The 15,085-nt window shown below is 43.7% G+C and overlaps 1 protein-coding gene and 1 long non-coding RNA gene across 4 annotated transcripts in view; both read left to right on the top strand.

Annotated features, from left to right (window-relative positions):
• Positions 1–1,874, top strand: part of LOC108890606 (uncharacterized) — a 32,141-nt gene extending 30,267 nt beyond the window's left edge. For all 3 annotated transcript variants that reach the window (XR_001962179.2, XR_001962178.2, XR_001962177.2), the window contains one exon: positions 175–1,874. This is a non-coding gene — a long non-coding RNA (uncharacterized LOC108890606). The remainder of the gene's footprint in view (positions 1–174) is intronic.
• A 2,124-nt stretch (positions 1,875–3,998) lies between these two features.
• Positions 3,999–14,606, top strand: pparaa (peroxisome proliferator-activated receptor alpha a). The gene is made up of 8 exons (XM_018687523.2): positions 3,999–4,220; positions 6,930–7,167; positions 7,866–8,011; positions 10,798–10,936; positions 11,936–12,135; positions 12,243–12,509; positions 12,609–12,852; positions 12,947–14,606. The coding sequence occupies exons 2-8, from the start codon at positions 6,984–6,986 to the stop codon at positions 13,189–13,191; spliced, it is 1,425 nt and encodes a 474-aa protein (XP_018543039.1). The 5' UTR covers positions 3,999–4,220; positions 6,930–6,983; the 3' UTR covers positions 13,192–14,606.
• Positions 14,607–15,085: the final 479 nt, after the last annotated feature.

The raw sequence follows: 15,085 nt of genomic DNA, 5'->3' as shown, positions 1-15,085 counted from the left end.
CAGGATGCTCATAAATAATACAGAGAGAAGACACTCTCACTCTCACGCCTGCGTCTGTGTGCCGAGCGCTGCTGCTGTTAACGCGACGCTCGCGTTGTAAGACAAGAGGTGAAAGTCTGACCTTTCGACACCCGACCGCAGCTCACTCTCTCTCCTCTCGTTTGTCTCCATCAGGACGAGGAAACGCGAGAGGAGGCGAGCCGACAGCCCTGAAGCCGCAGCTGCACGGAGGAGGTGACCCGTCAAACACAAGTGACATACAGGAAGTATTTTGACAGCACGCAACAATTAAAGCGTGAAAAAAAAAAAAAAAACCCACACAATCTCAATTTACTCAGTTAGATGCAAAGTTCCCTCTGCTCTACTCTCACATCCACTCTCACATTTCCTGTTCATATAGAAAGTAGAAGAAGATAAAAACAGAACAGAGCAGCGTATTGAGTTTAGGTTAGGTTGTTTAGAAAATGATTTATATTTTTAATTGATTAAATTGAAGTTTACATTAAATGTACTGTAGCAGTTTAATTCAGCTGTATCTCCTGACAAAAATAAAGTGTGTAGTTATGGCCACAGTCTTTAGCTAATACAGAGAATTAGGTGGTTGTGATTTAAATACTGTAAAATACTCTTAAATAGCGTGGAGGTTCAGGCTGTGTGTGTAAAACATCATTCAACATCAATTCAAAAGTCCATTTACTTTTTCAGACTTTTTAACTGCACCTCGTGGCCTTGACCAGCAGGTATATATTTAACTTTTCAAGCTTCTGAAAACAGCAGGTGTTAGTGTTTTTTTTCTCCCATTACACAGAGTTAGAATTTTTACACACATCAAACACAATAATCCACTTACAGACACACATTCATGTGTCATTTAGTTTCCTGTGTCTCCTCCTGGCTTCCTGAAGGCCGTTTGTCGCGTTGAGTTTCTGTTCCCCACAGGCCGAGCTGCCGAGCGTGCGACAGGAGAGACCTCTGCGGGAGATGAACTGTCCTTTGGGGTGAGGTAGTAGGTTGTATAGTTTTAGGGTCATTCCCAAGCTGTCAGATGACTATACAACTTACTGTCTTTCCTGAAGCGACTGTGCTGGCATCACGACCGTCACGACCGCACTGCAAACGTTTGTTTCTCCACTTCAAATCTGGACAAACAACACACTATATTTAGAACATAAAGGGCACTGCTCCTTGTTGATTTCCTTTGATAAAATTGTGCAGAAAATAAAGAAGAAGCAAGTAAAATTATCTTCACATTTTCAGGCAACTCAGATGTTGATTTTAAAAATAAATGCAAGATCTGGGAAAGATTTCATCCATTTTAATGATGTTCATTAGTGCATGATTCTGAAATATTTTTGGAATTTTAATCAGAACTAAAATGTTAATTTATGAGTCTTTTACTTCTGTGCTTATTATAATTTCAAATCCTTTAACATGAGTCCATTAGCTAATATTTGAATGCTGATTTTGTACAGAAACTGTGATAACCACACAGCAGCTCTGTCTTCATTTACACAGCGATCATGTGACCTCTAACCCCCACCCCCCACCCCACCGCCCACCCGGGTGACTTATGGTGTTCGTACAGGGTGAGGTAGTAGGTTGTGTGGTTTCAGGGTTGTGATTTTACCCCATCAGGAGCTAACTATACAACCTACTGCCTTCCCTGGAGGGCAGCAATACATCACAGGAGCACACACACACACACACACACACACACACTACTGACTTGAACTGAGAGGTTTCATTGAATCGGTGAGTGATGCTGAATCACAATTTGACTGCAACATTAATAAACAGATTTGTAACTGCTTCATTCATGTTTTAACTTTGTACTTTTCCCTCAATAAAGACTGAAAACAAATACTACACAGCAACCGACGACTGGAGTCTGATCTTTTCAGAGGTGCAACAGTGACGCCTTAGTTGTTGGAATAGTTTCTTATTGTGTAATCCTTTCAAGGAGCTCATTATACAACATGTTGAAATACTAATCTCCAAAGCTTCAGTGGCTTAGAAACATGTAGACATGTATCTACTGTTTCTGTCTGTGTAGACGAACGCTCCAAAGCGTGCACATCATGTGTCTTTGTACTTTAAAATAAAGGCAATTATTTGGCATTTTTCCATGTAAGATGTCGGTAAAGCCCTGGATCAAAGGAAAACAGGCAGAAAATTCAAAGTCAGTGAGTTTTTTATTTGAGCTGACAAATGTTCAGCACTTTGTCATTTTGAAGACACACTTCAGAATGCAGTCGTGGGTTTTCAGTTTTCAAGTTTGATCCCAAACTTCACTCACTAGAGCTGATAACTGCTGCTTAGCTGAGCTGCAGACAGCTGTCTGTCCCTCTGTCCGTCTGTCTCTGATTCAGAAAAGATGAGAGTGTGTCTGTGTGTGTGTGTGTGTGTGTGTTCCTCTCACACACTGAGCAGGAGACCAGGTGCCGAAGCATCAGCAAAAAGAAGATCATAAACGAAGATTATTACACACCCATGTTCAGTAGATGGCGCCAGATATTACATGTTGTGTTGACTGGTGTTTTATGTATTTTCCTTTTTTATTCAGTCTGATTTTACAGCAGGTTGTAAGGTGGAGGGACCTTACAAAGTAAAGTGCACATCACAGACAGAGCAGTCAGTCGTACACATAAGACTTTTACATCATCATCATCTTGTGACGGAGGGTCAGAGAGTTTTTGGTTCTGAGGAATTCAATACCAAAGATGAACGAAAACCACCAAAGTGTCACGTTCCCTTTACCGTGATCAGACACAGTGTCTCAAACAGCATCTACAGCAAACTGAACAAACTCATGTCACACAAACAGCTCGTCAAACAGTCAGCTCACAGGTTTCTGACTCAGTCTTCACCTTCCTGGTGTGTGTGGGAGGTAAAACAGGACTTACAGCCTGGACAACACTGAACCAGTCTTTTACATTTACAGTATATAACATAGTAAACGCAGCTGTTCAGCCTGGACTGATGGTCTCATGTTTATTCAGTTTCCTCTCAGTTCATAGACAAAAATAAATAAACAGGAAATAAACAGGCAGAAAGCAAAGTGACACATTAAACTCAGTTAGTGAAATAAACAAACATGTATGTAAAATATTAGACACAAATAAATATCAATAAGTTTATGAAGTTTTTTTTTTTTTAATTCTGTCAGTTTTCTTCTGCTACATGCATGCAGCGTATTTTCAAAATAAACTTCCGCGTTCACGGGAAACATCAAAATAAGAACAACATAACAAACGCGTTACAAATGCAAACTTTACAAGTGTGAACCACAGAGTTCATTGAGGTCATTTACAGTAGCAGCACTGTTACTTGAGTAAAAGAAAGAAGTATTACAGGCTAAAATGGCTCCTGATGGTGCCGTATTGTTATATATTATATGATTAGATTATTGTTACAGAGACATTCATGTATAAGGAGCATTTTACTGCGGAAGCTGGTGGAGGTGGAGCTCGTTTTATACGCTGCTGTGTAGCTTCAGTGGCGGTGCATCGTGTTTTATGGGATTAAAATATATTTTGTCAGAAAAATCTTTATTTACAGCAGCTGAATAAATGCACGTTGTTACATTCCGCCGCTGAACAACACACACTGTCACACAATAAGGTAGTTATTCATCAGACAGTCTGTTGTTTGGTGTTTTATTGTGAAAAACGGTCGTTTTATTGAGAATTTGCGTGATTAATATTCAGTAAAATGAGGCGTTTAATGACGGTGATTTACAGTTGTAAATGGTTTAGGAGACGATCAGGTGATGTTACAGCTGTGGTGTGTTTTTATTGGGGTCTCGTGTGAAGGAGACATCCACACACCGCGCGACCCCGTGATGTCCCGTCGTCCCTAAAAACCCCACCGGGAAGCGATCGTTGCCCACCCCCCCAATCCAAAAAAGCGAGGCGGTCTGCTTTCAGCTCCCCGCGCGCCCATTGGTCGAAACCATAGGTGTGTCAGGAGGTGTGCGCGCGCCATGTCGCCGTCCGTCGCTGCGTTATTTCCTGCGGAGTATGAAGGGAGGTTTGGTGACAGCGCGGAGGGAGGCGACGCGTCGAGTTTGTAGCAGCTGAGCCGAGCGGGACCCGAGTGTGTGTGAGTGTGTGTGTGTTTGTGTATGTATGTGTGTGTGTGTCAGAGGGACCAAACCTCCCTGACACAGGCGTCCATCCCGGTAACAGCTCCTGGGAATGATCCGGATCCTCGCCTCTGAGGTAAAAAATAACCGTTAAATAACCTTTAATTCAAAACCACGCTGTTGTCTGATTGTACTTTAAAACTTTTATGGAGTTTAACAAACTTTTATCGCTCATCAGTACGAGTGTAAGTGAACCGGGCTTTCTTAAAAGACCATTAACTGTCACGTAGTGAGCTCCACTTGAGCTTCCTGACTTGTACCTGGTTTTGTGATGAAACCACACACGCCCACATGTTGTCTACAAAGCGTCACTTTTATTTTTCGGCCCCGAGCGTGTTTCCATCTCTGTGCATGTACAGCAGCAGCAGAGGAAACAGTCAGATCAGTAAATGTGGTATTAATCATATAGCTGATGAGAATGCAGAAGCTGGTTGTGGGGGTTTTGGTCAGAGGTCTTGAAAAGGTCACAGCAGCTGATCCTGAATCAGCAGAGGGCACCTGTGTGTATCGTCTGAGCTGAAGTGCAGTGTTTCGTGTTTTGATTTTCCACTGATTCTGGGTCTGTTGTGTCCTTCCCTGTCATCTGTTAACAGACTTAGAGCACAGCTGATGTTTCCTCCTCCTGCGACCTAAAGATAGAGCCCTGTGTCTGGGATTAGAGTTCCTCTGGGATTTCAAACACAATGTCCTCTGAGGTGAGGTGGAAACATGGGCCGGGCTCGGGTCATCCATGAAACAGGAAATAAAGCCAGTTGTTAGTCACTTATTATATATCAACACAGACCCAGAGAGGCTGAATTATATGAATGAAACAGGGTCAAGTTACAGATCAGATGGCTTCATCCAAAAGTCATTAATCTGATAATTCTTCTTGTTTGTTTCTTGTTTTGTCGCACAAAATGTCCAAAAAAAAGTCCAGAAAAGCAGCAGTTTGTCACATTTTAGATCCTGGAACCATCAGAAATGGGAATCTGTGCTTGAAAAATTACTCATTACTTCTAAATCTATACTGTAAGATCATGTAAACCTCATCTGGAAATGATCTGATTTGTGTTGTGATGGGGTTTTACATATTTTGGATACAATTCAGCCACAGTGCAAATTCACTGTGATGTAAAGAGGAATCAGAAGCTGTAAAAACAGATCCATGGCCATAGCTGTGGGGGAAAACATGGGTTCATTACAGGGAGTGTGGAGAGGTTTGTGAACTCAACGAACTTTAGGTGTAAATGCAGTTTATGGGGTCGCAGAGAGCACTGGGTTTACTCAGTCCACCCTCTCGATGGAGAAATCTTTGGCAGACCAGCAACTCGACAGACCAGTTCGTCAGCAGTTGGTCTACTGTGCGTACAGTTTTTGTCTGAAAAACCATCTGTAAACAAGAACAGAGAGGAAGCTCTTACTGTGTATATCACTGTTTGTATCAGTGATATCACCATACTGCAGCTGCAACATGCATTTACTTACATATTTCCCCCTTTGCACAACTTTGGCGCACTGTCAGGACGTGTTCCCTGACATGCCGCAACACAAAGACTAGATAAACAAGCGTTGATCAATCACGTCCTCGCTGTCTGGCCTCCAGAGTTGACGCATGTTTTCTCCTCAGACTGATAACGACAGCACTTACCCTAATTATGACATTCAACCATCAGCTCAGAGAGCTCACTCTCAGTCTAAAGCATTCTCAGAAATTAAAGTCAAAGTTGCTAAAAACTGAGGTTTTACATAGAGCTCACAGGAGAGCCCACAGCAAAGTCTGTCTGTGATTCCCGCTCAAATGAATGTTAATAAATGTTGCAGCGATGTAAAAGCAAAGGAACAACACTTTGGACTGGAGGATTCCCATCTTTTCCCTGCCTTTTTAACGTCACCTTTTTCTTCACAAACACATCGCTACTCGTGCGAGGAAGCTTCAGAGCACGGATATGTTCCACAGTCAATCCGACGGCGGCGGTAACATCTGCCGCCATGAACTACTGGAAGTTGGAGAGGGCGTTATAGAGCATGAGCGTTGGACATGGTGCTGTGATGTTGTGCGATGGCTCGAGCAGATGTCCTTTACCCCGCTGTGAGCAGCTGGGAGCTCCACCAACCCCCACCTCCTCCACCCCCACCTCCCTCACATACTTCAAGATTAACTCAGAAAAATAGACAGAGAAGAGACAGACAGGCAGAGAATCAACAAACAGGTAGTCGACGGTTTATTCTGCGTTGGGAGTGCATACATCCCGCAGCTATACACACAATGTAAACACCATGTAAGATGCACAGTGTGTGCTCACAACTGAAGCATCAGTGTTGGTCAGTAAGTCAGAGCTTTGTAACAAACTGTGCGTGTGTGTGTTTACTCCATGGGCACGGTTCATGGTTCACGAAATCCGGACAGATAGTGGTGTGTTCACTGCTGCTCTGGTGATCTCGTGAAACATTCAGGAGTGTGTTCAGATTTAGTCTCTGGAACAACAGGTGGGAGAGAATCAGTGTCATTCACAGAGTACTTTCCCAAAATAGAAAATACGGGAGCTCTGAGCCTCCACCACACACGCTGAGCTGCGTCTGTAGAAACGTAGTATTTAAAGTAGTAGTTGTACACTAATACAGCGGTAAGTTGGAGTGGTATTGCCTCACAGCCAGGCCCTCTCTTCCTCTGTTTTCCACATGAGCACATGAGAGAGGGCAACATGGCTGAAATCCTTCAGCAAGGTGTCAGTATCGCAGATTTCCAGTCTCATTATCACCCACTGTCCTCATCCTCATTATCTCTCTCTCTCTCTTATTCCAGTCTGGTGAGTGAGGGTTTTTTTTTCCTCCCAGGGTTTTGGCTCGATCCTCCACCATGGCAGGGGATCTCTACAGCCCCCCGTCCCCACTGGGGGACTCCCTTCTGGACAGTCCCCTGTGCGGAGACCTGATGGAGGACCTTCGCGACATCTCCCAGTCCATAGGAGACGACACGCTGGGGTTTGACTTCCCGGAGTACCAGAGCACCGGGTCGGGGTCGGAGAACTCTGTTGCACTGGGTGAGTAGTAGTGAACTGAAACTCTTCATGCTCACAACCAAATAAGGGGCTCAGCTGCAAATGCACTTATTAAGTGTGCACGGTGACGATGCCAAATATTAAGGGCCCTCAGTGTATGCTAACTAATTATCCTACACATGGACGACTAGAGGAGCCCAAGCTGCTCTGAAATGTATTTTTATCTCAAAATATAATGTGGATCATTACAACACTCAACCTCTGACCTCTCAGCTCACATATGCACATTCACTGAGGAGGCTAATGTACAGCACTGTGTGTCTGATAACAGGAGATTAGATACCGTCATCTCTCTGTGTCTCCACATTCCTGAGCAGCACTTGAACTAAATGACCCACGTCTGTGGTCATTTTAGGAAAACACATCAACTGAAATTATTTCAGTCTGCAGAAGACACTTATCTGATAATACCTAAGTGGACAGAGGCAGCCAGGACTCCTCAGAGCATGATGTGAAATACAGGGGAAAAAAAGCATCGCAGGTAACAGCAGATAATTTGGGAACTGAGTTTGAAGAGAAGATCAGTCTCATCCTTCCTCTCAGTTTGTTGCTTGCTCTCTGTAAATGCACCATAATTGCACTGTCCATCATTTTTTAAGAACACAATTTGCTCTCAGTTTGGAGCAGATCTTAATCCAGATGATGGCCCAGTAAAACCACTCAGTGTTGCTTCTTTTCAGACACCCTGACCCCAGCCTCCAGTCCGTCGTCGGGGGTGTGTGGAGCCACCCCGGGTCCCGAGGAGAGCCTCAACCTGGAGTGCCGGGTGTGCTCGGACAAGGCTTCGGGCTTCCACTACGGGGTGCATGCATGTGAGGGCTGCAAGGTGAGAGATGTGGGACTAAAACAGGGACAGTGCGGCCAGCTGACACACACGTACAGACATACTGTACATATCAGTGTGAAAGTGAGAGAGGACACAGAAGACATACACAGGTTTAAACATAAAGGTAAAGACAGATTCAGATCCATTCAGACTGATGATCACATGTCCTGCAAAGACAAATGTTAGTTTTAGTGTTCTGACATGTAACTGTGCCACGGTATCAGAGGTTAAAAGCACAACACAAACACACACACTCTTGTGCATACATGCTCATACATGCCTACTCTCACGCATGCACACAAAAACACATACAAAGCTGGGCATGCAGGAGCGCCTGACCCAGAGGCCAGTGGAAAGTTTCTGAGACATGCAGGCGGGTCATGTGAGGTGGGGGACATGGTGGCCTGGGCTGACTTGTCACCTCTCCCCTGCTTGGCACAGAGCCCAACTGAGTGATGTTAATACACACACACACTCTTGCACACACATGGAGCTGCCCCTGGCACAGAGTGCTGCGGTGCCCATGTTAAACTACCTCCTCGCAGACTCACTCTTGGATTTTTAATGATAAAAAACGTCTTCATCTTCATGGGGGTTGAGCCTTCAGGCCTGAATGAATTTAGCTCGTGAAATATTGTGTGTGTGTGTGTGTGTGTGTGTGTGTGTGTTAAAACCATTAAGGATCACTGCATTGTTTGTCTAGTCATGTGAGCTTGTCGTAGTCTCATATCTCTCCAAGCCAACCACAAGTTGTCGCTGCCAATCTGAGTCTTTGTTTGCTATTTTTGCACGACTTTGAACCTCACGACCTTGCACGCTTTAACGTCAACACCCCCCATCAGCCACAACTCCACCTTGAGATACTGCTTTATGCAACAACAAGAAATCAGAGTGTGGTGACATCTTTTGAGATGTTTCAGTTGCTACTTGTGTTCTCCTCTTTATGTTTCCTCCATATTCACTCCTTCTTCTCCAGCCGGAGGGGATTGTTCACTCGTCTGGACTGGCCTTCACTTTCTCTGGAATCTATAGGAGACAAGAGCAGTGGATGCAGGCGGGAGAGCGGGTGGGGGGATGGACATTTCACAATTTTCATTTTCAGTCCAAGTTGCACAATGCACATCTGTGCGTTTGTCTGAGGGCTGCAAAACTGTCCAGCTCCCTGCAGGTCTCATTCATCAGAATCACCACAAATGAACGCTCGTCGTTCCGTCCTGGCGGCTGCCTGACTTTGGCACATGACCTGTCATTGTGTCAGACTGCTGCTATTCTAAAGCAGGAGCGCTGTGACGCTGAACTGTTGGACGCAGCTCATGTGAGAGACAGCGTTCTGTCGCTAAATTCTCTTATTGATGATGTTGTGCCATCACGGAAAAATCTGGCTTGTGATATGTGGCTGTCCCAATTCACGGGTTTCCATCTCTGGACAGGCTCTGCGTATCATTTTCAACACCTCGCCTTAAAGAGACGAGCGCTCAGTAGTGGGAATGTGGATGGAATGTGTGCTGTGATTCTATGGTGTGAGGGCTTAAGTCTGTGGTGGCGGTGATGATGGCATGAAATATGTATGTGACACAGCGGGAACAGCGGGACAGTCAGGAAAAGGATGGATTAGAAATGGAAAGTTGGATCTCAAAGGTAAAAGTACCTGCTCAGTTTGTTTGAATTTAAATGTAAACTTTTCTCTCAGTCTCTCTAAAAGACGTTTGCCCTTAAGGAAACGTTGCACAATGCATCTCTCTGTTTACGTCTTTAGCCTTGTTACTCACTTCTCCCAACTATATATCACAGCAAAGAACTGACATCTGGATGTGTCTGTACACTCATGCACTGACATGCAAAGACACGCACGCTGTAAACACACACATCTGTTTTTTCCTTCGAGTGCAGCTGTGTTGTTTTGTAATGCTTTTTTGATGACTATCATATGGAACTAAACTGCAGTATATGGACCTGGACCTTCACATTTCTCCCTTCAACATTATTGTGAAGATTACACCCAGATCTCCTCACAAAGCTACATTTTTTTGGATTAAATACGACATGAAAAGCGATGTGTGACACGTAATAAACCTTAATAACAGTGTGTCATAACCGCTCTCCAACATAAACGCAGCCAAGGCCGAGTGTAAAATGATGGCTGATGTGTTGCGTGAACATGTGGCTCCGGATTCGTTGCCAGAAAAGTCCATATTTCCTTCGTGACAGTGAAGGTTGAGGAATGTCCTGACTCGAATATCAGCGATGTGCAGAGGTGTGTGGGAGCGTGCGTCAAAGGATCATATGCTTTAGCATATGTGTGACATGTGTTGGCGTGCTGCCTTGTATCTGTGTGTGTGTGTGTTGGAGGCATGCAGGATGTGTTGTCCAATCAGGGCTCTTCTTCAGAAAGGACAGGACTTCCTGTACTGTCCACCTTGAAGCATATATCCCTTTAAATATAGATGTAATTTAACTGTACAGTTCAATCCAAAATGTAACACAACACCATTCCTACAGGGGCTTAAAATGTACAGAATGCATGTACAGTATTATCAGGTGCTGCAGATATAAGTGTCATATGGTGCATGACATACCCATTAGATGTATGACTTTACTGACTGATTATGACGTATGTGATCAGATTTCACAGACAGATACTGAACGTTCCCTCTTAAACCTCCTGTTGTCCTACGGATCAAAAGAAATATAAAGACATCACGCCGATAACTGATTTTCACATATTTTTGCAGGCTCTTTTGCGTACACAGTCCATGGCTACAGTATGTGCTGTTCTGTCTTACCAGGGTTTCTTCAGAAGGACCATCAGGTTGAAGCTGGAGTACGACAAGTGTGAACGCAGGTGCAAAATCCAAAAGAAGAATCGCAACAAGTGCCAGTACTGCCGATTCCACAAGTGCCTCTCTGTGGGCATGTCCCACAATGGTAAGGCTTGAAACCCCCAAATTAGCTTGAAGCTAAACTATGTAGGTTTTGCAGGAGGTATTTGTAAGTTTTGCTGTTGCCACATAGCTAATGTTAGCATTAGCAGCAGTTTACTTACCAGTGTAGAGGTTGCAAGTTCATTATCAAACTTTATTTCCGTACTTGTCAAGTGGAACGCAATGGCTATGTTTTACTTCCCGTTCTGTCACATCTTTTCTTACCTTTAAGTTAGCATGCTAACTAGCTAGCCCTGCCTGGCCTGTCTCATCGCTTTCTGTAGTCGTTTCTTCAGCGTCCAGGCTGCTCAGGAGAAATATTGTTTCGCTGCTCAGAGGGCGTATTCTCAACAACAATGGCTGAAGCTCTTGGCGACCGTCGTCACCACCCGCTCCCGGCAAGAAACCACATTTTGGCGGCAGACAAAACTTACAAATAGCCTTTAAAGTGTATATGAGCGATCTCTGTGATCACAGCAATTACTGTAATCATAATGTCCACTGAATGACTTATATAGCAATGAAAGAAGCATTGTGAAAGCAGTTACATAAAACTCTGCTCACAGTCGACAGCATAGCATGTGTTCTTAACAACAACAGCAGGACACGTCCTTCTGTGATTTGGCTGTAGTTCAATGTTCTTTACATTGACAGGGTTTTTATAGAACAATGTCCTGCTGGAGGCGGCCTGACATTGAGAAAACACAGGCCTATATAGCTCCACATCTGGGCTGTCATCTGTGCTGGCTGCCAAAGGGTCACTGGGTTTGTTACGATGGCCTCCCACTGCAGACAGAGCAGTGTCAGAAACCCAAGAGGGAGACGACATGTTGTCCTCAGAGGAGACGAAAGAGAACAGAGCACACCAGATCTGTTGTGGGCGAATGTTTGTGTGTCTGCACACATGCACTTTTACTGTGTCTGATGTCTCTGTGTGTAGTTTCATTGTAAAATAAGAAAACTCTTCTAGCAGTTGCTAATGATGAATGTTTCTCTGCACCAGCCATCCGGTTTGGTCGGATGCCCCAGGTGGAGAAGCTGAAGCTAAAGGCGGAGATCAAGATGGTGGAGAAAGAAGTGAAAAGTCCCATGTTGGCCGACCACAAGATTCTGATCAGGCAGATCCACGAAGCTTACATGAAGAACTTCAACATGAACAAAGCGAAAGCTCGGCTCATACTCACCGGAAAAACCAGCAAACCGGTAAAGTGAAAAAATAAAGCTAAGGACAAAAGTTTGAGGATGTTCTGTATCTCTGCTCTGTCCTCTGTGGTACCTGCCAGCATCCTCTCCTCTGTCTTTCCCACCAGCCTTTCATCATTCACGACATGGAGACGTTCCAGCTGGCGGAGAGGACGTTAGCGGTCCACATGGTAAACGATGGATACCCAGAGCCCGAGAGTGGCCTTCAAGCTAGGGATGTGCTTCCGGGTGTGGGGTGTGGGGAGCTTCAGCAGAGGGAGGCTGAGGCTAGGCTCTTCCACTGCTGCCAGAGCACCTCGGTGGAGACGGTCACAGAGCTGACGGAGTTCGCTAAGGCCGTGCCGGGTTTCCAGAACCTGGATCTGAACGATCAGGTGAGTTTTAGGGAGCTGTATCTGTCACCTATCTTCCTGTAACTCACATGTGAGAAGGTACAGAAAGTTAGATCTTGATTTCCTCCTTTTTTCCTCCAGGTGACTCTATTAAAATACGGTGTTTATGAAGCCCTCTTCACCCTCCTGGCCTCCTGCATGAACAAAGACGGCCTCCTGGTGGCCCGTGGTGGAGGCTTCATCACTCGTGAATTTCTCAAGAGTCTCCGGCGTCCATTTAGCGACATGATGGAGCCCAAGTTCCAGTTTGCCACACGCTTCAACTCTCTGGAGCTGGACGACAGCGACCTGGCCCTTTTTGTGGCGGCCATTATCTGCTGTGGAGGTAACTGACACTGCGTGCAGGGATAAAGACAAATCATAGGAATTGAAATTCATAGATTTAAAACCTCCCTCTTCCTCATCTCTGTCCCTCTCAGACCGTCCAGGCCTGGTGGATGTACCTCTGGTGGAGCAGCTGCAGGAAGGCATCGTTCAGGCGCTACGGCTCCACCTGCTGGCCAACCACCCCGACGACACCTTCCTCTTTCCCCGACTCCTGCAGAAGCTGGCTGACCTCCGGGAGCTGGTCACCGAGCATGCTCAGTTGGTGCAGGAAATCAAAACAACGGAGGACACGTCGCTGCACCCTCTGCTGCAAGAGATATACAGGGACATGTACTGAGGAGTTAGCACATGTCATGAACAGGGGCATGTATTAAAATGTTAATGTAAGCCTGGTATACATACAGTACCCAACAATAACTGATCCCATCGTACATATCAATGTACTGTAAGTAGCTTATTGTGCAGCTTCTATGGATGTGCCCTGCTGCGACCATGTGACTGAAACATTCTACTGGAACAAAAAAGTGAATTCTTTTTCGGGGGATTGGCGTCTTGTTGGGGGCCTGACTGCTGCAGTGAAAGGGGGGACACAGTGGGGAACAAACTTTTTGATCTCACACCATACATGAGTAGAGATATGTTCTTTTTTTTAAATGCATCAGTTTGAACTGAATCCTGGATGCCATTTTTTTCCTTACTAAAAAAAGCTAATCAGGGAGTACGCGATGCAAATATGCATGTGTGCACACATAAAGACACAGACGTTACTGCCACAGCCATTCACGCACTGATGCTAAACTGTGCTTTTGAACAATGAGGTAAACATTTTAAATCTTTGAGACAGCTGCTTTAGCAAAAGGGGATAAATGTCATATTCCTAATATTTTGGATATTTAGTATGATTTTTTAATTTAAAACTCATTTGAATACAGTAAAAATCACTGTCATGTCCTTTTATTATGCACTAGTGCCTCACTGATGTCAGCCAAATTTCCCTCATCCATCTTGAGATAAGTGGTTGAAGAAACACCTTCATCAGTTTTCACCATGTGCCACAACGTTTCACCAGCTGAGCTCATATTTCCTCCATTTTGACCACACCTTATACACATAATATATATAGAATAGAGATTTTTTTTAACCATAGTTTAGATGTGGAACTATTTAATGTCGGACCAGGGAATGTTCTCACATAGTATTAAATCAACCATCCTTTGAAAATATTGTAATTTTATGAGTTGTGTATTTATTTAATCGTCTTCATCCTACTGCTAAAACCAATACAACATGACAGCTCACTTTAAACCTATTTTTCAGGTCGGTGTTACCATGTACAAAATGTTTGGTACAAATTCTGCCATTAATACACTTGTTTTTTTTGTTTTTTTTTCAGGACATTTTTTCCCGGGTTTTTTTCTTGGAAAGAAAAAAAAACAGTGCTGGCCAGTATTTAATATTTTGACCACAAACGCTGTTAAATCTGTTAAACTGGTTTGTGTTTTGTAAATATGATGAAGAATGTGGTGACCGCAGTGAAAGGGTGAGTGTATCTGCAGACAGTAACGCAGACCTCAAAAAGAAAATCTGATTGTCTTGTTTTCTGTGCTTATACATCACCTCCAAATGCAGTAATGAAACTCTTTATATTTTTTTATCATGTACAGTACAGTGTACAATAAGAAAATATATCTGCTGTTTCAACAAGAGGAATTATGTTATGTGGTAGCCCAGAATAAACTGCTATATTTAAGAGTTTTATTTGTAATTTTCTGACTTAATGAGGACAAGATTATCTGCTCATCTGATTCATACAGATGAGCAGTTTTTACAGTTTTTAAATGAATTAGTTAATAGGCCCTTTTCACTGCAGACATTTTGAATTGTCATGGCAGGAGAAGCACAGGTGGAGCTAATAACGTTAATGATAGCTTTGCTCCGTTTAAGTGTCCCAGTAAGCCTTTAATGTTATTAATTACACCTGTGTTTTTTCCTTAATGACACCTTAGACTATTTGCAGTAAAAACTATGGAAATTACTCCTACTACTATGGAAATGTCTGATTCACTTTCATTTAATTTTATGTAATAAAATAAAATAAAATAAAAAACGACAACAAAAAAACAGGTTAATCCACAGATATTTGTTTGACACATCATAAAAAACATTGTGAAAAAAAATGCCTTTGCTGTGTAATATGGGTCAAATCAGAGTTTTCATTTGTAAATGAATAT

The sequence above is a fragment of the Lates calcarifer genome, linkage group LG18 (genome assembly GCF_001640805.2).
Source record: "Lates calcarifer isolate ASB-BC8 linkage group LG18, TLL_Latcal_v3, whole genome shotgun sequence".
NCBI lineage: Eukaryota > Metazoa > Chordata > Actinopteri > Centropomidae > Lates > Lates calcarifer.
The sequence above is the reverse complement of the archived record's forward strand: the minus strand, read 5'-3'. Positions and strand labels throughout refer to the sequence as shown.

What these genes read in the sequence shown, in the direction of transcription:
- pparaa (XM_018687523.2), top strand. Translation starts at nt 6,984, where the DNA reads ATGGCAGGGGATCTCTACAGCCCCCCGTCCCCACTGGGGGACTCCCTT. An exon ending in GGAGAACTCTGTTGCACTGG is followed by an intron (nt 7,168 to 7,865) that starts GTGAGTAGTAGT and finishes GCTTCTTTTCAG; the next exon opens with ACACCCTGACCCCAGCCTCC. An exon ending in TGTGGGCATGTCCCACAATG is followed by an intron (nt 10,937 to 11,935) that starts GTAAGGCTTGAA and finishes TCTCTGCACCAG; the next exon opens with CCATCCGGTTTGGTCGGATG.